General features: G+C 32.0%; 1 protein-coding gene across 1 annotated transcript; it reads left to right on the forward strand.

Annotated features, from left to right (window-relative positions):
• The first annotated feature begins 83 nt into the window (after nucleotides 1-83).
• LOC137932159 (phospholipid-transporting ATPase ABCA3-like) lies at nucleotides 84-22,394 on the forward strand. The gene is made up of 31 exons (XM_068775744.1): nucleotides 84-322; nucleotides 398-699; nucleotides 1,945-2,118; nucleotides 2,905-3,152; nucleotides 3,367-3,477; nucleotides 3,546-3,690; nucleotides 4,272-4,445; nucleotides 5,403-5,618; nucleotides 6,309-6,391; nucleotides 7,065-7,194; nucleotides 7,586-7,815; nucleotides 8,415-8,580; nucleotides 9,686-9,919; nucleotides 9,992-10,133; nucleotides 10,559-10,671; nucleotides 11,416-11,421; nucleotides 11,936-12,155; nucleotides 12,724-12,889; nucleotides 13,391-13,606; nucleotides 13,683-13,787; nucleotides 14,064-14,235; nucleotides 15,033-15,158; nucleotides 16,037-16,160; nucleotides 16,913-17,043; nucleotides 18,010-18,134; nucleotides 18,553-18,733; nucleotides 19,277-19,438; nucleotides 19,897-20,054; nucleotides 21,061-21,349; nucleotides 21,461-21,572; nucleotides 22,020-22,394. Exons 1-31 carry the CDS (start codon nucleotides 84-86, stop codon nucleotides 22,198-22,200), a joined length of 5,181 nt encoding a protein of 1,726 aa, XP_068631845.1. The 3' UTR covers nucleotides 22,201-22,394.
• Nucleotides 22,395-25,905: the final 3,511 nt, after the last annotated feature.

A 25,905-nucleotide genomic window follows, 5' to 3' on the forward strand; every position in this document is an offset into this window, starting at 1 on the left:
TATGTTTTATTGGTATATATAAATATTATATTCAGTCTTTATATTTGTAGTTTTGTATGATATGTTTTTCTTACGCAGGCAAAATGCGAAGAAGACAAGAACAAAGGCATGCGGCGGCTATGGCCAAATTCAAATTATTAATGTGGAAAAATTTCTTACAACAGTGGAGGCATCCCAAGCAAACTATAATAGAACTACTGTTGCCGGTTGGTACCATGGCACTCGTGTTGATTTTGCGTTCGGAAGTCGAACCTCTTCGTCAAGATATTAAAGTGTACTCAAACTTCGGTGCCGTTTCTCTAATTTTTTCATTGTCTATTTTGTAAGTCCAACAACGAGAATATTATATACACAAAACTCTATTTAATTGTGAATTATTATATTTAAATTTTTTTAGACACTCAATGGATATATCAAACCTGACATTCGCGTATTCGCCTACGAATCCATTGTTACATGGTGTTTTAAAAGGGGCTATTGTAAATTTACTTATTCGTAACCAAAATCTTCTGCAAATTAATAAATTAGACCTTTTTGAAATTCGCAATAATAAGGATGAGAGTTCTATTTACCAAAATATCGAATCGATGGTAAACCTCATTGGCTATAATAGTAGCGAAGAATTAAAAAGTATTTATGCAGAAGAAGAAACCACTCGAAGAATCGTAGCGGCTATTGAGTTTGAAGATCAATTAAGAGGTATAAATGACTACAAACTTAAATCTGATTCTAATTTTAGTTATTGACAGCATAATTATCATTTCAGTCGTAGGATATCGACTACCCATAAATAGGCCTCTTCCGAATTTTTAATTTATAATTTTTTATTATGTTATTCAAAATAAAAAAAAAACATTATATCATTATGCATGTAGGATTTTAATCGTCGATCTTTTAACATTTTAAGTAGTAAGTTGCCACCGACTTGGAACGTTAAACTGTTGAGAAGAGGCGGCTAAAAACTCAACAGTTGCAGTTTTAAATGAAATCTTCCAATTTTTCGTGTGCATTATATAAATAAGTCAATAACCAAGTTTCACATATTCCGATCAACTAAAAACTTTTGAATGCTAAAAAAAAATATTGTATAATATGCGTTGTATTTTAGTTTAAAAAATAATAAAATAAAGGTCTAAGATATCTTGTGGAACTTTATTATATATGCGCACTACCCAGACTCATGAAAGATTTGCTAACTTTTTGAAGCCGAAACTTAAGCGTTACGAGTTTATTTTCATTTCTTGTATTTATCACGTGCCTGTCATTATTTTTCACTGATGATTTTAAATTATGACGAGTAAATAATGTGTATTTAAAAATGTATTGCTAAGCAACCGCTAGAACACCAACTTCTTTAAATACATCTCTCAGGAGAGATTTAAGATTATAAATAGCCCGAACCGTTTTTTTTTGTGAAACAAATATTGAAATAATTTTTCCGACATTACCTCATGATAAAATATTGTTAGAGAGAATGCTATGAAAATAACTTATAATACCACGATACCTGATGGTGAGTAGTAGGCATGGTCGTATTCAAGTTTTACATTTCCAAAAACCATCACTGTCTTAACGCTCGTCTCCATGCAACATAAAATGGTATGTTTTAAAACTCAAGTAATGTCATGAAATATAGCGTCCTTCCTCCAGAAAAATACTATGGCCTCACACAAATGTACAACGGGTTTGAAATGACAGATTCAACGCGACTTATTGAGTATACCTAGAATATGCGTTGGCTGTTCAGTCGATAATTGTGTTTTAGCCGCCCTTTTCACTGTTTACACCGGTAAGGAGAGAAAAGTCTTAGTTCTTACCATCCGCGACTCAAGTAAGCATTTGTAGCTTTTTAGACGCGAGAGACAAACATGCGAAGACATTTCTACTATGTAAAAGAAAAATAGAACTTGAAATGACTTCTGTGGTAACTATAATATTTTGTAGATGCTGAAGAAATACCCTTCAATATGAGTTATGCTCTACGTTTTCCGGAACGACCTCGACTTTATTCATTATATGGTTTCGGAGGAAACACTTGGCGTACAGATGCAGTTTTTCCTGTATTTGAACTTCCTGGACCTAGATTTCCATATTCTGTAGAAGGCGGTGTCGATCCAGGTAAGTACATTAATTATGCCTTTTTATTAATGAATGTATTATTTAATCAAAACGCCAAGTATAACTAACTTCACGAGCCATTGGGCTAAAGTCGGAATTCCTTTACGAAATCGAATCTGGCATCGTAAGATGCGTAGACGAACGAAAGTTTCTGAAGTGGCTACAACGGACCGGCGAGCACAGCGTAAGACGTTCTTACCTACAACATGGGCAAATGGTCTAAATGTCGTCGGAGAAGCAGTGAATGTCCTGCGACTGAAATTATGATATACTAATCTAATGACCAATGACCAGTGATCAATTACGTCTCTTATTACAATGGTAGTAGTATGCAGTGATGCATAAGGATTTGTAATTAAAAACTTTATGTACCGACAATTAAGCTGCCCTTTAGTTATTTACTGAAAAAAATGAAGTAATAAATAGAATAAAAACCTATTATGACGACATCTTTTTTCTACAAATTTATAAATGTCTAGGTTTCAATACCTGTTTCAAAAAAAAATATATATATAATAACTGTACGAACTATGTCATTGCATGTCCAAGCGCTGTTACTGATACTGATTTCGTTTATTATGTACATTTCTTTCATTCAGATGGATAAGAGAAACATTCATAATAAATGATATTATTATTACACGTTTTTATTATTGCATTACCTACTTCTAAATGTGCAAAGAAAATAATTGTAACTTTATGACAGTAAATATAACTAGTCTTTTTTGTACATGCAAGCTAAGTCTAATAGTTACTCTTTTAAGAACGTATTGTTTCAAATTTCAGGGTACGTCACAGAAATGTTTATTGCACTGCAACATTCTATATCTACAGAACTAATATCAAGAATCACAGGCAAAGATCTTTGGTCATATCGTCTTAATTTACAAAGATATCCTCACCCGGAATACGTCGTTGATTTAGCTGTAGAAGCCCTGCAGCTGTTGTTTCCTGTTTTGGTTGTACTTAGTTTTTCTTATACGGCTGTAAATCTCGTGAGGGCTGTAACGGTTGAGAAAGAACTTCAGTTAAAAGTAAGCATTGATGCTAATAGTTGGAAAAATAAAGATGCTAGTGATATTATTCTACATTTCAAGCTATTAGCACTGCTATTTTTTTTACTTTAATTTTTATTTATGTTCAATATTATTTTTTTCTTGGAATCAAGTTTTGTAAACATATCGGCAGATTTTTATAGACAATATTTATAATTAAAATATTTACAATTGTTTTATGTATTTATTTCAGGAATCAATGAAAATAATGGGTCTGCCAACATGGTTGCACTGGACTGCGTGGTTTGCAAAACAATTCTTGTATTTAATATTTACTGTAGCTTTTATAATTGTTCTTCTAAAGGTATAAAAAATTTCTTCATATTATTATTATGCTTCTAATTTTTTATTCACGGCTTTGTTCACTTTTAGGTTCATTGGTTTACTGCCGAAGATGGATTTAGAGATTATGCAGTTTTTACCAATACACCATCGAGTTTACTTATATTTTATTTTGTACTATATTTGATATGTATGATATTTTTTTGTTTTATGATAAGTGGGTTCTTTTCGAAAGGTAATTATTTACATATTCGTGCTAAAAGTTGGTGTTGTTGTATATGTTGTACAATTTTACCGAGTTTGTCGTGGTATAGCACAAAAGATGCTTACTCTAGATTTTTTTCGCTTGCTTTATAATTGGTTGCTTGGAGAAGGGTTCGCAGGTATTGTAAATTATCCTAAGTGGTAAATAAATGAACCAGACGAAATATAATTCGAGTGATATAAAATGTAGTAAATATTGTAATACAAAATTGAAACTGTAATTATAAAGAGTTTTTAAAGGTCATCAAAATATGAATTAGCTTAAAAAAATAAACAAGCCGCACTATTGTCTAAAAATCATGAATTTTCAAAAGTGTTTTAATTTTGACTGTTCAAAATTAACACATCACAATGAACAAAAATCCAGATTTAAAAATTGCCTTGGTTTTAAAGGTAAAACAGGAGGTTTTAAAATAAAATAAAGCGAGAAATAAAAAAAAAATGCTTATAAATTTTTTATACATTTGTTATTAACATTTGATCAGTCACATTTTAATCATGTTTCCTTTATACCTTTTTTATATAACTTGGTAATGTATTTTTTTATTGTAGGTAGTACGGCAGCTGTTTTCGCTGGGATAATATGGTTCCTCAGCTACGTGCCGGCTGTGCTGTTAAGTACGAATGTTGAAGTGTCTACCGGCTTACAAGTAATTGCCTGCCTTAGTATCAACACTGCTATGGCCTATGGATTTCAACTGCTATTGTCAAAAGAGAGTGTTGGCGGTACGTAAACGATAATTTTTACATACTTTCTCTATTTAGATACTTTACCGTATTTACTGTTGCTATTAGATAGTAAAATTAAATTTCGGTGTTTAGATTTGAATTTTTATTTTATCATTTGCTATTTGGGTATGTTCAGTTTACATAAGATAGTCTATGTGACTGAGGCGTGGCAATAGAAAAGCTTTCTATTTCCTCCAATCATTATCATCATCATTTCAGCCGACATACGTCCACTGTTAGACTTAGGCCTCCTCCAAAGATTGGCACGACATCCGATCTTGACTATGACGTCGGTGTGGGTGTGGTGTGAACCATCACTCGAAAACCTATCGGCCTGAACGGCTTCCACCGATGTCCTCGCGGTGTTAAGGCTTCTGTATCCTGTGATATTACTAGATTAATGATATGTACAATACTGTGTTTTAAGTATTATTAGACAGTTATGTAGCAGCTGAATAACTTTGTAATATATTTATATACTAAAATACATGTTTTATTTCGAAACAACACCTTCGTACGTGTGCGAAATAGATATATTATTTTTAAGTACAAGTCCAAGTGCATGTGTACTGACTAACTCGCACGTACCCGTATAGTATAAGTTGTTTACGTAGAATTGAAAACGATATGAGATCTTTACGTACTTACAGATAACAGTGCCTCTTCACAATGATTCATGAAATAAAATGAGTGTATAGGAATCCCACGGTGAATAATGCACTTGTAAATTTATCTAAATAAAATATGCAACGATTTATATACATACAAATTTATTTTTATGTCAATACGAGATTTCCACCCATATAATAACTCATCACGATATCTTTCGAACCATAAGGCATAATCAATATATACATACATATATCTATAAATATCTAATTATGTTATTTACGACATGGTATGTTTGGATATACAAGTGTTTATTATTTAATTTATATTTTGTTCTATATTCAGGTCTACAATGGGGTGAATTCATGACTTCAGTTGATGCAGGCTCTTCTCGTTTTGTTTTCGGGCATGTAGTGATTATGTTAGCAATTGATTGCGTTATTTACATGTTGATAGCCTTGTATCTTGAACAAGTTTTGCCGGGGCCTTATGGAGTATCAAAGAAATGGTATTTCTTCATTCAAAAGGATTTTTGGTGTCACAGATCCTCATTTTTATTGGGTGAGTTGGATAAATATGCCGGTTTAATTGACATATGATGATGATGGGTGATTGGTTATAGGTGTAAAGATTTTTTTGTCAGCAAAAAGCATTTACACCTATTTCCAATCAATCTGTCTAAATTGAGTAATGTGAAACTCTATTGGAAAGGAACAGGCCAATAACTCATGCCGGGACGGATAGTAAACAATAATTAACTTTAATAAATAGTAAGTTGAATTTTGAAAACGCGTTTTTATACTTCATTATTATAACGTTGTTCATTATTTCTGAAATCATTGTATTTTTACCGGTTGAGATATACATTTAGACCTTTAAAGCTTTTGCACTTTCAACCAATCATCCTGTATATTGCAATGCTTTGTATGTAGTTTTTCAAGTTTATTTCTATATATTTAAAAGTTTTTATTTTATATGAAGAGAAATTTTCGTTAAATAATAGACGGAGAGTTTGTTTTTTAGAAAACCGAAAATGTTAATGGCTGTACATAGCTACGGAAGTACATTAAATAAAAATGCCAATTAGTCAAATTAAAGTATAATATTTTAATGTTGTATAGTTATAATAAATAATTTTAAACGTAAGTTATATTACGAATGTTTGTAAATTAATATCGTCAAATTTATATCAAATATCCTTTGCTTATAAAATACTTTAATTGATATTAAAATAATTATTTATAATTTTAGATGATCTATTGGTAGAAGATGTCGATCCTAAAACAGTTAAAGAGAAAGATCCCGTTGGACATCAAGTTGGTATTAAAATTACGGTAAGATTAAGTTAAAATTTTTCATTAGACATATTTTCCAAATCTTTAATTTTTCGTATATATGTTTGTAACATTTATATTAAAAAAGTGATTTAATTTTTTTTAAAATTGATACTGTAATATAAAATATCATTATAGTGTTCTGTGTGATCAGGACCGGTTCTAGGTCTGTGAGCGCCCCAGATAAAACAAAATTTAACACAAATTACAAAACAATTGTATAAAAATCTACTGAAATTAACACAATAAAAAACTTTAAAAAAAAAGATATCATACTTATTTAGTTACAAGTAATGCAACACATGGAATAGCATTTAAAAAACTCGTTATGTTGTTCCTGTTAAATACGTGTGACATATAACATTTTTTGTAAAGTTATTTGACAATAATTAATATATAAATATTTTGTTTTCATTTGCACTCACAATTTGAAGTCTGGGGCAGTAGTCGGGATGGCCCGCCGCTTTATTCGGCGCTATGTGAAATGGGTAATGAACCAAAGTCCTAACTAATGTAACTAATCTAAAATCTTATAGGAAATAGTAGTACAATTAAGATTTATTACATAATTAATTATGTTATTACTTCTTCGTCTAGCAGTGATAAGAATTAAACAAGCTAGGAAACACAAATAATTCAAAAATACATAAAAATGTTAAAATATTCATTACAGAATTTAACAAAAGTGTACGGCAACAACACTGTCGTGAATAATTTAAATTTGAAAATCTATAAAGATCAGATCACTGTATTGTTAGGACATAATGGCGCAGGGAAATCTACAACGGTGTCTATGATAACAGGTAAGAAATTCAATAAATCCAAAGCCAATAAATAGTACAAAAAATCTGTTTGTAAATTTTAATACATTCTTCAGACGACGTAAATTGGTTTTTGTCTCTATGGTCTAAAGTGTAAATAAACAGAGACAATAAATTTAATGCTAAAAGCTTCACTATAGCTGAATATTAAAAAATAAACTCTTATAATCAATAAAAACATTTCGGCAGGTATAATTGATGTGTGTTGCAGTAATGTGAAATAGGTAACGGATTCAGTCATAAGAAACACCCAGTGGGCGAGACACTGGTTTTCAATTATGACCCAGCAAAACTTTCATTGGTTGATCAGTGGAAAGAGACAAACATTGATAAAAATAATAACGGCTTGTTAATAATGTTTATTAAATGGCAGGTAACGTCGAAATGACATATGGTACAGTGCAACTCGCAGGTTTCGATTTGCGGCAGCAGTTAGACGAGGCGCGTGCCCACATCGGTCTATGTCCCCAACACAATGTTCTCTTTAACGAATTAACTGTTCACGAACACTTAGAGTTCTATGCCAGGCTGAAAGGCTTCAGCGGTTGTGAGCTCGTAGATGAGATTGAACGACTGATTACCGACTTGGAAATGGAAGAAAAGGTTGGTGATATAAGTCAAATCGTTACTATACTCTTTTCAATATAACAGTTTTAAATATGTAAGGTGTACCTTTATGTAGAAAATGGCATTTTTAGTTGTAGTATGTCTCTTACTTTAGGGAAGGCTATTTTAATTTGTTGATGGCAAGGCGCATTCTTTGTTAAAATAATTCATCCAAATCCATAATTGAATCCGCTTCAGACTTATTAAGCTTACGTAGATCGAATTCTAGCCATTTCTTTGGCCTCATGCTATCGTGGTTTTAAACACAACGGTATTGATTTTGAGTATGTAAATAGTTAATTACAGAAGGCCAATGACTAGCAGCGGACGATCTACGGCTGTGATAATGATGATGTAGTAAATATCGTTTATTAAATAAATTTAAAGTTGCTTACATGTTTGTTTTTAAAAATTTAGGAAGACTACTAATCTTTCTAAGTGTAAAATTATATTAAGTTTATAATATCGCGTTTTTCATGGACTGACGACCTTGTTGACCAGACCGCTTCCAACTTAATATATTGTAAATCTATCCTGGAGCCTTAACTCAGCAGTGTATACCTTACAGCTCAAATGATTAAGCTTATATATTACAGCGTCATTGCCGCTCAAGTAAATTGTCGGGCGGTCAGAAGCGACGCTTGTGCGTGGGCATAGCGCTAAGTGGAAGAGCTCAGGTCGTACTCTTGGATGAGCCCACTTCTGGGATGGATCCGGCTTCGCGGCGGGCGTTATGGGATTTATTACAAAAAGTGAAGAAGGGCAAGTTAATTACCATTAATAAGATACTGTACTGACTTCGGTAAAATTATAACGAATTTAAATTTATAAAGTACATAAGCAGATTCTTCGATTTACTTAGAATTATGAAGTATATTTTTTCATACAACTATTTTAAAGATATTTATATAAAAGGACTAAATCAATCAAAAGTTTATTTTTTTAAACTATCTGTAAACACTTAACGATATCTCTGGAACCGTAGAGTTTCATCATCACCATCGTCCACAGCAGGATCTAGGCCTTCTCCACATATTTATAATAAAACCGGTCTGGAGCAGTTTGTATCCAGCGTTTTCCGACGACTTTAACAAGGTCATCTGTCCATCTTGTGGGTGAACATCCCACGCTGCTCTTGCCGGTCCTTGATATTCCTTCCTTAAGGCTTCTGCAACTAAATGTTCTGCGCGCTTTATAGTTTAAACACTTGAAATTTACTAAGTTTCATGCGCAAAAGGGTTGACGAGGTGTCCATTGAGCTGGCGAAGTAGGCGTAATATTTTTATGATTTACCAATACGTATGTTTGTTGGCGTTACAGCCAACCCAGTGATGTTTGAAGAAAACAGAGTACTGAAAGCGCTTAACCCTTACTTCTTTACAATAATAAATACTGAGGGATCTTTCAGTTACTACATAATTTATTCTACGAAATTTGGAGATCGCTGAGTTTTTTGGTTAGTTTGGCAGCGACTACTTAGGGAGACTTTTCAAAACACCTTTATCATTTTAACTGGAGTACTGGAGAGGGTCTTACTTTGGTCCGAATTTAATGGGACACGCGTATGGCAGAGTTTTTAGATCTATTGTATTGTAGTTCGTAGGTAATCTGTTACGGTAACCTGTCTCGAGCGGAACTATTTTTACTTTTTTGTCTTATTTCATTACTTATTCATGCATTGTCGATATTGATTTATAGCTGATTAAATAGTTCCGAAAGTGTAAGATATACCTTTTATACGATTTTACGCTGTAAGACTTCCCTTTGATTATGGTCAATATTAGTGAGTACATACTATCTAATTATATGCTTGTTGTAATAAGGTATTTGTATCTTTAAATATGATTATTTTATTATATAAAACCAGGGCGTACAGTAATACTGACAACGCATTTCATGGATGAGGCGGACATTCTTGGTGATCGCGTGGCAATAATGTCCAGTGGCCGCCTCCAGTGTATTGGTTCTCCCTACTTCTTGAAACAGCACTACGGCGTGGGATACACACTCGTCGTTGTCAAGAGAACTGGTTTCTCTTCTGATGTGTGCACTGAAATTATCCGACGATATATTCCAGATATCACTATTAAAGAAGATCGCGGTAAGATAAGTTAAATCAAAGTTACTTCTACTTATTGAATTAACAACACCAAAGTAAACATTAATCTCGTAGGTACGGAGCTGACGTATGCTTTAACGAAAGAGTATTCGCATATATTTGAAAAAATTTTCAATGACTTAGAAAATAACAGTGACAGAATTAAGTTTATGAATTACGGATTGGTTGCTACTACGTTGGAAGATGTTTTTATGACGTAAGTTTTTTTTTAATACTCGAAACTTAAAAATAAATTTGAAAAGAAATACAAACTTTGTACTAACTTGTACATACGTATAAAGTAGTTCAAAATTTGACAAAAATATCCTCCTCCTCGCAACAATACCTTAATTGATGTTGGTCCTGATCCACTAGATACGTTATAATTTTAATCCTCATTATGTTGCGGTAGATATTCCTGCCTTTGGCATCGCAGAGCACAGTAGGAAGATAGGTATCAAGTAACGAGCAGATGTTGTCCGACCAAATGATTTTATTACTTTTGGCCTCCTTACTTGCTAAAGAGCAAAAAAAAATTTATTTTAATGTTAAGCTAAACAAAAGTTATGTTTGAAAGTATTAGGCTCTACGGATTTCGTAAGTCTGAATTAGATATAAAATAGAGATAATTTATTTTTTTAGGGTTGGATCGGACGCAGAAATACGAACAGATTGTGATGATAGGACCACTATTAATACCTCAAGTACAGATAATGTTTCTAGTAACGAATTTGATATGGCTTCATTAGAACAATGTAAGTATTACCTTACTTATAACTGTGTTAATTTTATCACAGCTTCTACCTAGTGAAATAAAAAAACTGTAAAAGCTATTAAAAATTCATAAATTTATTGTAATTTCGTTTACTTCATTTAATTTTTGGGGTAGAAAAAAATTAAAATCCATTTGATATTTAATTTGTTTGATATTTACAAATAATAAAAGAATTTGTTACAAAAATCTAGCGAAGATTCCACCAATAAATTATACAGCTATGAAAAGATATATTTGGTAGAAACATTTGTTGAAAGTCAATACTCTAAAAATAAAAACAAACATTTTATAATCTTTATTAATAATTTACATACAGGAGTATTAAACATAGTTCTAGAATCTAAGTAAATAACTAAATATCATATAATGATAACTTTCTTTGAAGCTTTATCATTAAATCACAGTGTTTTTACGGGAATAATTAAAATTGTTAAAGCTATTCGTATTTATGAAGGAAACTACACGACACTTTATTTTATTAAATAAATCTCAATATACTTTTTAAAAAATGGCGCTTCATGGGTCACAACAATTAATTAAAACAGTGCCCTTCCGTCACAAAACCCCCCTTTTAAGCGTTGTTCCAAGAATACTAACTATTTCGGATAATCACTTCATAGAATACTCTGACTTGTTACACTTTCAATTTGTTTTATAGGCTTCCAGGTCAGAACATTTCACCGCGAAACATTAAGATATGATTGATTTGTTTTACAGTAAATAGATACTCGTAACTTGTTCAAGAATTCTTGTGATAATAAGCGATCATCCAAGGTTTTTATTTTATGTAATCGTCATCGTCGTTTTAGGCCATAGACTCCCTTTGCAAGAGATAGGCCTCTTCTAAAGATATTTATGGGGGATATACCATAACAGCCGCGCCTGGCTGGCAGCTTGGCAATCGCGGTGTAGTATTATATTACACAGAGGACGTTGCTGCCTATCCTCTGGAATTTTGTTTGTAGTGGCAATCATATATAATTAATACAAAAATTGTGAATTATATAAGATCTTATCCTTGGAATTCTCTACTATTGGGTTACCTAATTTACTACTTATATTCAAAACATATTCTTAACTAAACTAAATCAAAAATAGCTGTTCATTTTTGAGAAAATATAACACTGAGAAAAGTATGAAAAATCTTTACTGATACTGATTGTATATCAGTGATGTGGTTCAGTCTAGTCTAGATTTATAATCTTAAAAATTTAGATTTGTAATTGAATTGCTTTTTATTTTAGGGCATGGTTGTTATGACAAAGTTACAGGTGTTCATCTGTTAAGACAACATGTGATCGCTATTTGGCTGAAGCTTTGGTGGGTATGGAGTAGATCCTGGGGAGTACTTTTGCTACAAGTCTTAGTACCACTTATTCAGATTAACGCCACTCTTGGTGTTTTAAAATACGTCTTATACAATGAAGCGGAAATACATTCTCGACCTTTGACACTTGCCCAAGGGTAAGTTTATTAGAGAAAGTTATTTCTTCCTACTAATTTAGGTATAGTAATAATTTCAGGAGAAGGGTTGGTTTCCCTGAAAATAAAAGACGGCGATATGAAGTAAACAGCGCGACTATACCGTACGAAACGCCATTATAGAATTCTTTTATTTGTCAAAGTTATATGACTATTTATATCCTTACGAAAATATTATCATCATAAGTTAAAACAGTCACGCGATAAGTAAGATGTAAGAGGGTAGTCCTGTTGTACCTCAGCAGTCGCTCGAAGTGCATCGTCTGTCTACAACTAGACTATTTACGCGTCGATCTGGGTTCGCTGGCAAGCAAGCGGCCGGTTTGCTAGACCGTTTTTTAAAAAAAAAGGTTTAAGCGGCACTTTTACTTTCAACTCAATAACTTTAAGCAAAAATTATTATGTAAACTTAGCAAGATTTTAAAATTAATAACAATGTTGCGTAAATTGAATTATAACTAATAATTTAAGCATTTATAATAAACTAATTTTTAAAGATTCAAATAAGGAACTAGTTCATAAAATTGATACTTAAATAATATTATTATAGATACGTTAGTACCGAGACCTTGCTTGCTTACAATGGTACGTCTACAACATCGATTGGAGCCATAGCCATGAAAGGATATGAAGAACTTTTTGATACATTTGACGACGATAATATTAAAGTTACAATCGTAAATGACAAACCTCTGGAAGATTATTATTTGACAAAGGTATTATTGTATTATGAAAGTTTTCAGTTTTTTATCACCTTTTCTGATTAGGTAAATTTTATTATAAACTAGCTGACATAACAGACTTTGTACTGCCAAACGTAATTTGCCTATAAATATAAATGATAAAATGAAACGTTATTAAAATTTTATAGTGAAAAGTGATCCTTATTGATTTTCAAATAATATTATTCAACAATTATTTTCTTAAGTAAGTTTTCTCATTCGTACAATGCAAGATTAGTATTATGATAGTGATTATATTCGTAACGCCCTTGATATCAGATACTCGTGTTTTTTGCTAACATCCATTATACATACTTTTATTGATTTTGATAAATATCAAATGTTTGACGTCTAATAGGAAATTTTTCCATTTGTTCTTACACAAGAGACTACCCCTTCCTTAACGAAAATATGAAAATAAGAGAATCATTGGTCGAGCTGTTGAAAGTAATGAAAATTAATATAATAATTATATTATTCACAATTTTTTTGCAGATGGAAAATTCCGCTACGAGAGGCTTTATGCGCAATCGTTTGTTAATAGGTGCAACGTTTACCGATGACTCGGCTACGGCGTGGTTTAGCAACTTTGGATACCATGACGTGGCAACTTCTCTCGGGACTATGCATTCTGCTTTGCTAAAGGCTTTCAACTCCACAGCGAGTTTAAACGTTTTTAATTATCCTCTTAAAGCCAATTATAAGGACAGAGTACGTTATCGAATTGTTATTTTTTGTTCTTCTCAACATTAAACGAGTGTTTATCATTGTAACTTTTGTATTGCAGGAAAATGTGCAAATTATGGTAAATATGATTGCCTCACAATTTTCAGGAGGGCTTGGCAACAGTTTAGGAATTGTTAGTGCTGCCTTCATAATCTTTTATATAAAGGTATCGTTTCTCATTTAATTTTCATCTGTTTAGCCCTTAGTTCAATTAATCACTAGTTTAAAGCTGCTGCGATATATAAGTGTGTGTTTATGTAAGAATACTCATCGTATTATTATATATTTGAAAGTAATAATTACGACAACTATTCGCTACTGGTTAAGGGCCAGCTTCTTTTTCCATATAATGATTGATTGAAATTGAACTAAAGGCGGGTCTTGAATCCGCACCGGCTAACTTATGGAACTATAATAGTATATTCATATAATGTTTCTATAGGAGCGCATTTCCCGTACGAAGCTTCTTCAGAAGGCAGCAGGTGTAGAAGCCGTAACACTGTGGAGCGTTGCAGCGGTTTTTGACTGGTTATGGTTCATGATCATCTGCCTTACAGTCGTTATCTCTTGCGCAGCTTTTGATGTCGTCGGTCTTTCAACTGTTCAAGAACTTGGTAATATAGTACATTTTATTACTTTACTAACAGTCGTTGCAGCTTTTTATATTAAGACAAGAGATTTTGTTTTAACCCAACGGTTAATCTGTTAGGAGGCATACTGTATTATTATTTAATATATTTTATTAAATGTTTGTATTAACTTATTCAATGTTAACAATATTTTGTAACTATAAATTCTTTTTGATTACGTGCAAATAAAGAGTTATATAAAAAACCACCTTCTAGATTTTGTATAATATTAGGTGCTTAGTTTTATTTCATTTAAGTTTCTGTGTCCTAAACGCTTTTTTAATTTTAGTTATTATTAAAGGACGTTACCGAACTTAATACCCAATAAACTATCGTATTAATTATTGCAATACAAAAATGTTTAACAACACAAAAACCGTCTCAAAAATAAGATAAGCGGTCAATAACTGTACAATAAAACTTTTCTAGATTATACGACTATTATAAACGGCTAATTTAATTTAATTTATTTTCTTTAACTCGTCTATCAAGAAAATTTAGCTTTCCGTTTTATTAATCAGGAATACTGTTGTAAACAACCGAGCTAATCTAGTTGTACTTAACAAAAGGTTAGGGTAATTAGATTGAGTGATAATAAATAAAGAAAATAAAAAAATAAAAATTGAATTATAAACATTATTGGTAATAATGTTTATAATTCAATTTTTAATGCTTCTAAAGTTATTAAGGGTATTGAATGAAATGTGAATGATTATTTTACTCTTATGTCAAACTGATTATTTCATAATAATAAAATCGATATTGTTGTGTTTATTTCTCAGGACGAATGTATTTCTGTTTGATGATATATGGGGCAGCCATGTTGCCGCTACATTATCTGTTTTCGCATTTTATTACTGGTGCACCGCTTGGCTTTGTTATAATGTTTTTCGTAAACGTGTTGTTAGGTAAGTAAATTTGTAGTTCGTGTTTATTATAAAATTTTGACGACAGATTATAAGAATACGTACACCATAACATGTAAGAAAATAATATTATCAGTTCAACGTACCACGTTGAATGAAGGTGCCGTCACCTATAAAATCATCACATGCGGCATATCCAGATGCCGCGGCATCCTAAGACTATGACATGTGCTTGAGACTCCGGACGGCGGCAAGACCTTGAGATAGGCATAGTTCTAGATAGGATGTGATAGGATTATTCTAGATAGAAGCGTTGCTGGAGTTAGATGGGCCACTTCTTCTCTCAGCGCCTAAGCCTTTCGTAGTAGTAGTAGTAGTTGTAATGTAAAGTCTAAGTCAGTAAATAGTAACAAGTCAAGTCCTCTCCGGTACATAGAATATGACCGCTAAACGACTGTTACCTATCAGTGACAGCCCAGATCGAGGGACCCCTCGTCAGCCTTCGCCTAACAACTAGCTAGGCTAATAGCTACTAAGATTTAAGAGTTTTGACGTCTCCCAATCAATATAGAGAGGTCTCATCTGTAGCTTTCTATCGAGCCAAAACCGAGTTCAAGATATGCTAAGCGCACTTTGCTGACACGACAATGGAATGTCACAACTGAAATATAAATTCCATGTTTTTTTTTTAAATCTATTTATTGACATATTATTTTAGTATATTAAAACATTCAAAACAACAGAATAAAAATACCATGACTGATTTCCAAATAATGCAGCAATAAGTTTTGTCTATTGTGGGGAATAGTAGTCTAGTGGTTGTAAATCATTAATTTTAACATCGTACTACAATACGATGTAACAATTTTAATTTTAAATTATTGAATTTATTAAAAATAAATATTTATTAACGTTCACAGGTATGTTGGGTGCGCAAATAGTGGAGGTATTGTCCATGCCGCAACTGGACACGCGGCATGTGGCGCGAATTATGGATTATGTTTTACAATATTTCCCACTGTATAGTCTTGTTACGGCCGTAAGGTAAAAGATTTTGATTTTTTATTCCTTTGTTGCCTGTAATAAATTATTAATCATGTTAAAATTGCTGTAGCAGCTTAAGCTGTGGTGAAACGATAAAAACATGTACAATTTTAACACCAAAATTGCTTTGATTATTAAACTTGAATTATGACGAAACTGAACAGTTAGTCTCATACTTTATAAATATACATATAGATATATACAGATACTAACTCTACATATTTTGGTGTATGTAATAATGTTAAAGTTAGTAAATAAATCGAGATTTCAAAAATTACAGGACAGTAACAGATGATAGACCCAACTAGCAAACTTTCGACAACAATAAACATAGTGGATTAGCGTTTAATTTTTTTTTTAATTTTTTCGACGAAAAATGTAAGAGGCTACGACTGATAACAGAGTAGTAAACCTTATTTCTCTTTCCTTGATTAAAAATAACGTCTACAATGCAACGTTTCTTATCAATCTTTGTAGATTGTTAAGAGATAACGACGTATATCATTTTTTACGAAACTTTTTATTTAGAGCTGCAATAGTTTTAGACAGTCGGAAAGCAAAGTATTTAGGATTTGTGTACATGTAATCGTAAGAGTTGTATCATCCGAAGATCATTTTTGCAAGATATACTTCATCGTTTTTTTAAAGTTAATCTTGCTTAGACTATAAAATATTACTATTCCTTTTTCTTCTACCGTATAAGAAATAACGGTTAATATATTTAACAGAATTTGTGTTTTTGGTAATTTTAGGGGCTTAAACAAAATAGGTCTTACTGAGTTCACCTGTTTACAAGCATGTGATCAATTGTTGGTTTCTAGACCGTATCTCAAAGAATGCACGATGGAAACAGTATGTGAAATTTTAACGAGCTCATGTTGTGGTAATATAATAATTATTTTTTTTTAGGTGTAAGGACCTTGCCTATTAAATAAATTATTTAATATTTCTTAGTTATTGTTTATTATATATCAGGGGTGGCCAAACTCCTGGAGTGTTCGAGTCACTTTTCAAAATTTATAATTCCTCTCAAGCCTTAATTAAATACGTATTTGAAAGTAAGGGAAAAAAGGATTAAAATCCTGCAATTACATTGACAACATATAAATGAATGTACAATACATGTATATTGTTATAAATAAAATATATATATATATACATATATATATATATATATATACATATATACATATATACATATATATATATATATATATATATATATAATTCTTTAAAATTTGGTGAATTATTAGCACCTTTCAGTTGTTCATTCAAACGTTGATTAATTAATACTGATCGGTGTTTGAATTTCACGTTAACTTTTTTTAAATATAATAACACAAAAGTCAAAATGGAAGTAGGGTACATTTATCGAAAGCTACAAATATCCTTCATATGGCTCGCGAGCCGCAGGTTTGCCACCCCTGTTATATATTATAGCGCTATTTTAGAACAAAAATTCAGTTTATGTAAGTAATAATTTTCTCGTTTCTTGTCACTTTTTATAATTTAAAAAGTTACTTTTTTAGTTGAATAAGTGTGTTCCTAACTTTAATTTATTATGATTTTAGTTCTTCTGCAATAATAATCATATTAATAAACGTATTCTAAATATATCTTTATCAATTAATATTTTATTCCTCAAAATGGATTTGTTTACGAGTGAAGTTAAATTTTTCATGTTTATCACGAAACCTTGTTATAGTTAACCTTGTTATAGCAAATATTGAGAAAGTCGCTTTTTCCCGGCAAAACTCAGTGGTCTAAAAAAATGAAATTAAAATTAAGTGCATCTTTGGGACGATTTTTGTTAAATGTAATGACAACTTTTATTTTTCTATACTTTCAGTACGAAGTAATCCCTACTTTGATTGGGAGGAACCGGGAATACTGCGTTACTTGGTATCAATGATGATATCGTGCGCGGTGCTCTGGCTTCTTCTGATGTCTGTTGAATACAGAGTGTTAAGAAAGGTATATATTATGTAATCGTCTCCGTCAATTCACCTGTAATCGGTCAATTATTGACCGTAGGCTTCCCAAAAATGACTGAATGTAGGCGGCCTGCATCGACCGTTTTCCGACAACCTTTACAAGGTCATCTGTGCACCTTGTGGTTGTACATCTCTCGCTGCGCTTGCCGATCCGTTGTCTCCGCCTAAGAGCTTAAGATTCCAGTAGTCTAATATAATAACCAGACATTATTAAGATCAAAACACTTTTGATATCTATTATTTTGGTGTGAATATTTGTAACATCTTCATTTTTACTTCGTAGGTTCATTTTCTATTTTTTTTTGGTTCTGTTTTGAAATGTGTTTTTTGAAAAAGTTATTACTAAATTGTTCAAATATAGCCTATGATTATGAAATATACAAGCAAGAACTTTCTAGATATTCAATCGCCAAAAGAGTCCGCCTCCAATGGACTTTAACTCGATGGACGAGGATGTGGAGAATGAAGCACACCATGTGCAACAGCTGGCTGGGTCTGGAATCATCAAGCACGGTCTAGTGGCGCAAAGTCTTTCTAAATACTATGGAAAGCATTTGGCTGTAAACCAAGTTTCCTTTAGTGAGTATAAATTTTGAAATATTTCTACGAACAAATTTTCCGTTCGTGATTTTATATCATTTATGATTTTCTGTTTCTATAAAAGTCTTAGTGATGAAATTGTATTGTTTGTTCTAAAATCTTTTTTTGGGTTTAGAAAAATGTGTTAATATTTTACTGTGTCTAAAGAATATATAATATAATCTACAGAACAGTTGTGCGTATTGAAAAAAATAATTATATGTATAAGAATTACTAACCGAAAAGGTCAAAAGGAATTAAAAAAGTTTGACCCACTCCATGCATCAAACCGTTTTGTTACTAATGTACGATTAATACTGAAAGCAAAACTGAAACTCAACCGTTATTAAAATAAAAATGTCTCAGTATCCAATATATGTATAAAATATAACAGTTCAAAAGAAATTCGATGAATTCTTTATTAATTTAATTCAAAATATTAAGGTGTGTTTGAGCTAGCGTGCTAAAAATTATAATAATTTATATTAATAGTTGAAAAATAATTATAATCATTTATACGTGCGTAAATATTATTGTTATTAGGTGTAAGCAATGGTGAATGCTTCGGTCTGTTAGGGGTTAATGGGGCAGGAAAAACGACTACGTTTAAGATGTTAATGGGAGACGAGTCGATCTCCAGCGGTGACGCTTTTATTAGTGGCTTTTCTGTAAGGAGAAACCTTAATAAGGTTTACGAAAATATTGGTAAGAATTAAATTTGATATTTCTAAATATTACGAGTATAACATTTTACATAATATACAGCTATATTCGGTTACCAATACATGTGATTTGTACATTAAAAAATATAAAAAGTCTATAACCAAAGTATTGTTAGTCTTCACTTCTGAAATAAGTATGATGACTACGACCACTACGTTGTGTCTACGACTGAAATGTAATGAAGTACAGCTGAAATATATATATAACGATTTTATTTAAATTTTGGTTTAACATCATATATATATATTAATAATATTTATAACTGACAATGTAAAAAATTAGTATTTTTAATCATTTGATCATTTCAGCATCTTAATTAATTTTATTTTGGTAAAATATTTTTTTAATTAGTTGGTGTAGTTATTTTCAAGTACTAAAATTTATTTTGGAGAAACATGAATGAAGTCCTAAGCAACAAATATATACAAAATGTTTTTCAGGTTACTGTCCGCAATTCGATGCCGTCTTCAATGAACTGACCGGTCGTGAAACATTAATAATTTTCTCACTCTTCCGTGGCTTATCTTACTCTAACGCTATCTTAAAATCTGAAGCGCTTGCACAATCGCTTGGGTTTACTAAACATCTTGATAAACGGGTATACATTAATTACTAATAACAATATTGTATGTTTTTAATCGTAAATAGCTTACAGCATCTTAGAATAGCCGTATGTATTAAGTATTTTATGAAGGATGTTATTAATCTTAATTTAATTTTCTTTATTGCATACGTAATATTGTAAAGAAAAACAGAGAGTTATAATAACAGAAAAAAGTTCAATGAGCGATCCTATCACTAGAGCCAATTTCGGCCAAAACAAAAGAAGGACAAGTAGCGGGTAGAAATCGTTTACATTATACGAGATATTTTATGATATAATAAATATATAATTTACTCAAAAAGGCAAATGCGTTCATACATATACTGACATTTATTTAACAAAAATACGTTGGAAGATGTAGAAAATATTAATATTTAATTTGAAATAACTTAATATTAACGTTTCTCTCAAATATCTTATTTTGTATAAATCTTTAAGCTATTTAACCTCTCTAGTGAAACCATTAGAATGGTTTGCTTTTGCTGAATGGAGTTTTTTTTGTGTTAACTCTTCTAAAAAGCATCACTTTTATTGTTGAACACTTTGTGCAAACTGGCAATTCTAGTCGGCTGATGTTAGACGTCTACTGCTGGACATGAGCCTCACATATAAATTTTGGATAAGACCGGTTGTGGAAGCGGATTGCATCCATCGTCTTCAGACTACCGTAACAAGGTCATCTGTCCCTTCTTCTTGTGGAACCACAAATTATGTCTATGTTTTTGTTTTCTTCTATCATTATAAGCTGCAGTAAATACAAACACTGATCTTCCAAAATTAAAAATCAGGTTTCGTTCTGTTTAGCCGATATGTGTAATAAATGAAGAAGGTACCAGTCAGTGGTCCTTAGAGACAGTGTATTAAAATACACTAACAACGCAAACTGGTAGAACCAATTAATTTTACATGTTTTTATAACGTACGTTATATTAACAGCGTATATGCTTGGTTTAATGGGTAGAGGTATAGAGGTAGTGAGCGTGTGCGGTGCGGGTCGCAGGTGTCGCAGTACTCGGGCGGCAACCGGCGTAAGTTGAGCACGGCGGTGGCGCTGGTGGGGCGCACGCGGCTGGTGTTCGTGGACGAGCCGACGAGCGGCGTGGACCCGGCGGCCAAGCGTGTGGTGTGGCGCGCGCTACAGGCGGCCCAACGTGCGGCTCGCGGCGTGCTGCTCACGTCGCACAGCATGGAAGAGTGCGAAGCGCTCTGCTCGCGTCTCACCATCATGGTCAACGGCCGCTTCCAGTGCCTCGGCACGCCGCAGCACCTCAAGAACAAGTTCTCTGAAGGTAAAACTTACTAAAAGAACCTAATTGTCTGATTCTCCAGCTTTTTAATCCAAAACATTAATCTACAGTGTTAACCTTGCTATATAATTGTCCTAACATGTTTATTCTTAGGTTATACTCTAACTATAAAAGTGAAAACTTTGGACGACGGATCAATGAGCGAGAGTGCGCTGATAGCAATAAAACACTATATCAATGAAAACTTCACAAATTCCAAGCTAATGTAAGTTTGTCATAAATAATTAGAAACCAAAATATCTTCTGTCTACTTCATATAATATTAATAAAGTTTGATGAATTTTATAGCGGTTTTTTTGTTACCGATTTTGGATTTTTATATAATGCGTTAAAAATAAGTTATGGTTCGTGAGTATTATTCGAATGAACACATGCAGATGTACAGATCGCCGCTGGAGCTTTAAGGTTTAGAAGTTGAGATCACGGACCTGCAAGCGCAACGCCACCAACGTCCACCCGCAAGGTTACAGACGATTTTGTTAAGATCGTCGAAAGAACCGGTTCCACAGGAAACTCCAAGAGATTTCCTGTGGAACCGGCCTATGTCTAGCAGTGGACGTCTTACGGCTAAAATTATACTCATGGTCATGATTCTTGTAAATATAAGGACTGATTTTATAGATCCTTGAATGACATGTTTTTAATATTTCAGGGAAGAGTATCAAGGCTTGTTAACGTATTATTTACCTGACCGCAGCGTGGCTTGGTCCAAAATGTTTGGACTTTTAGAGCGCGCTAAGGAAGATTATGAAATTGAAGATTATTGCATTTCACAGACAACACTCGAACAGATTTTTTTGCAATTTACAAAGTACCAAAAAACGGGTCCATAAAAAACCTTAAAATTAGTCATTTAGCCAAATAACCGCAGAAAATCGCAAAATCATGCAAGGAGGAACATGTAAATCCGTCTTGGCCAAAAAATAAATGTTAATAGAAAATCCCAATTATTTATGTTATGTAAGTCTCTCGTTTTAGGATTCAGTTTCTCAATGATTGTGCCACTGAAGTGTTAATGTCTATTCACCATGGTGCTAAAATTAAAACGAATTTTATTTTAAAGTTTACATTTTAGGGATAAAAATACGATTAACTGTCATGATTCAAAATAAATCCATTCATTATTACATGTAAATGACTATCACTAGTACATTTGTTAATATTTATTGTAAGAGAATTATTTGCTGCTAGTTCCATGAGAACATCTAAATCCCTCAAAGGATTTTGATTGTTTTTTTTTGTGCCGTGGTTGAAGCATTATTCACATTTATCAACGTATAATATAATTGTAATCTGAACATACACCGAGCAAACTAAGTAAAAGAGGGTTGCTGTTTTGTTCGCAATGGCGCCGTTAGACGTAGAATTTCAACGCCATTTATCTTTTCAGTTTCAATAGTTAGTTCAGGTTGTATAGTTTTTTATAGTGAGGACCAAGGAGTAGAACCAACCGTTTCCTGCCAATTATAACTTGGGAGCCTTCAAGTCTAGAATGAATAGATATTTTTTAGGCAAGCGTGTACGGTGTTCCACAACATTTCAGCTATTTTATTCACAATCAAATAGTTAAAATGGCTAAACATTTACTAGTTTAGTTATTTGTGTGTAAAAAATACCTCTACATATTCGTTACATACGAAATTACCCTTAATTAAAATGATGACTTATAGAAATTGTGATTTTAGCAAAATATTTTTATTGAAGAGAAAAATTGTAATCCATGTACGTTTTATCTGTTTTTACACTAAACAATTTATACTTTAAATGTAATTTAATTATTATAATTAATAAATATAGTTTATGGCTTATAATATTGTTTAAATAGATCAATATATTTTTTATAAACTTAACAAATAAAGATATTATAGATTTTTGTAGCTTTATAGCATAAGATATTAAATGAAAATATAATAAATTTAAATAAATATGTTATGTTTTTCATTTGTGTCAAATCATGGGGCAAAAAAGTTTTTCGTAGGTTAATTATAATCATAATGCATATCAAGAATGTTCATCAATCAATTTTTGATTTTATAATTATCATTTTCTGACGTAAGCGATAAAACTATACCTGAGTTCACGCGGTAGTGTGATGACAGATTTGAATGCTCGTAATTTCAGGCATTGACTATTTGATACGTGCACTTTTCTTTACGTCATCGTATTCTCGAGGAGCTTAAGATCAAATAACGCCTATCAATCATACCATTTTAAAGAAGTTTATCCACGTTATACGAAAGGAATACGCCGTTATGGAAAGGTCATCCGGTTTTATAGTGTTCGGATCAGTTAAGGGCATTGAAAAATCGCACCCGAATCACTGCATGCGTAGTGTCTCGGAGAAATCAACGACTCACATCACAATTGACGCAGTATATACATTTTGGTGGAATCTTAAAAATGAAATTTCCTCATAAAAAGTTCGTTCTTTAGAGTTCCGCCATTATATCGTGTGACTGTCATTTATTCCTAAAATAAAAAAAAAAAAACCTTGTGGATTCAATACGCGGTGGATGCGTTTGAAAACGGTCTGAACCCACCCATTAGACGTGCGGACTAATTGCTTGTTACAGCGATTTTACAGAATGCAACAATGTAAAGGTTCGTTTATAAGATGATCTTTAGTTTATATTTTAGAGTTTCAGCACGTCACCTCTAGTATTCGCATTGTGACGTCACTTATCATAGCTCATATTAATCGGTTCATTCAAAGATATTTCAATTATAATGCATTGAAGTTAAGAAAATTTTGTCACTTATTTTTTCCCTTGAGATACTTCCAAGCGCTAAATGTCAAAATCCGAGTTAGTAATCAATATATGTAACATTAAATGTAAATGTGATTAACAAGTAAAGGTGAGTTACCTTTCATACAAGCACGTATTTGCTCCTTCTTAGTAATGAAGCTAACCAATGTACACGATTAGCGGGGTTTAGGTGATTTACCACCAGAGCACATATCCGTTTCTACTTCATGATGAGTAAGATGATATTAAGGAGTGATTGAGTTTAAGATATTTACATGTTTACAGAGACCATTTAGAACTTATTTTTACGATGCTAACGCAATGGCAGCGGTCACATCAGTGCTGGCATCCGAATTCAAATCGGCGTCCGAATTTAAATTCGAAGGCGTAAGATTAACTTAACACAAAAGTATTGTGACCGTAATGGCCAACAATACAGAGCGTGAATGCTACAATTCTAAGAGCAAGCTTGCAAAAACTTTTTGAATTTCAACATTTTTGCGTCTTCGTCCCTGCAGATGGAAAATTGATAATTTTTTTAGCAGAACTTATGGAGATAAAGGTGAAAATATAACACGGAGAGGTGGGGGTAAACTTTCATAAAGCTTGATATTGGCTGATAATAGCATGAATTATAAAAAATATGAACATTAAAAAGTATCATCATTATTTCACCCATAGGTCGTTCAAAACACTCCACGACAGATTACTAAAAGGACCGGCCTGCATCCAGCGTTTTCCGACAACCTTAACAAAATCGTGTTTACTTATAAGTTGATATTGTTAAGTTGTCACCCTACGATACGTTTATAGTAAACATTAAATCTTTTCTTTCGGTACGTAATTTTTCCACTGTTCATAAAAGAACGTTTCACGAGGTTCCAGAGCAGACTGAGGGATGTCACACATCTTTCAGTTTTTAATTCAACGGTTGGGTGTTTTATTCACCAGAGCAGTGGTTATTTTACATATTTCGCACGTAATCATCTTCTACAGAGAGAAAACCTAAAACTTCTTGTAAAACCGGATGTTTGTATGTTGTAATACTGACAGGAATTGTTGAATAAAACCTTTGTAATAAATGCATGTTTTTTTTACTCTTTTGTTTATAAATGATAATTTGAAGTTATCATTAGATAAGATTATTATTACTAATTTATTTGATAAAATAATTTTTTGTACATAAACCTACACTTACTAAAAAAGATAATAATTTACATTGCTTTTAAAAATGTAGATCAAAGGTCGATCTAAAATCCTGTCTTGTCAATGCCAAACTAAATGAGTGTCAAAGATTATAATCCATGGAGGATTAGAAGTTTTTAAGCAAATTTCATGTTATTAAAACATTTGGCTGCGTAAACAATTTTTAGTGGTGAAGTACGTTATATAATAATAATTATTAATTAGTGCCCGATGTTAGAAATCGCGGTAAGTATGTATAACACAACAAATGAACTTTCTGCCACAATTTTTCTTTTGTCAAACACGCAGTGTAGTTTATACAGGAATATCTGTATACAAGTTTTCAAAAAATTTTTAACAATATTTATTCTCTTTATAAGATCACAGTCTTGAACGATTTAAAATTGAAAAATGTTGTGAACATACATGTACACAAAATCCAAAATTAATCTACTAACTAAAATAAAACAAAAAACATTAGTAACTACTTAGTCGTATTTTCTAGATTCATTTTAATTACATATAAACGTTACCTCAAATCATTGAATTATTTGTATTAAGAGATTTCAGGTATTACAATATATCATTATTAAAGTATTATAATTA

The sequence above is a fragment of the Battus philenor genome, unplaced genomic scaffold (genome assembly GCF_028537555.1).
Source record: "Battus philenor isolate CCGP_79_NKW_IND1 unplaced genomic scaffold, ilBatPhil1.0.hap1 SCAF_9, whole genome shotgun sequence".
Classification (NCBI taxonomy): domain Eukaryota; kingdom Metazoa; phylum Arthropoda; class Insecta; order Lepidoptera; family Papilionidae; genus Battus; species Battus philenor.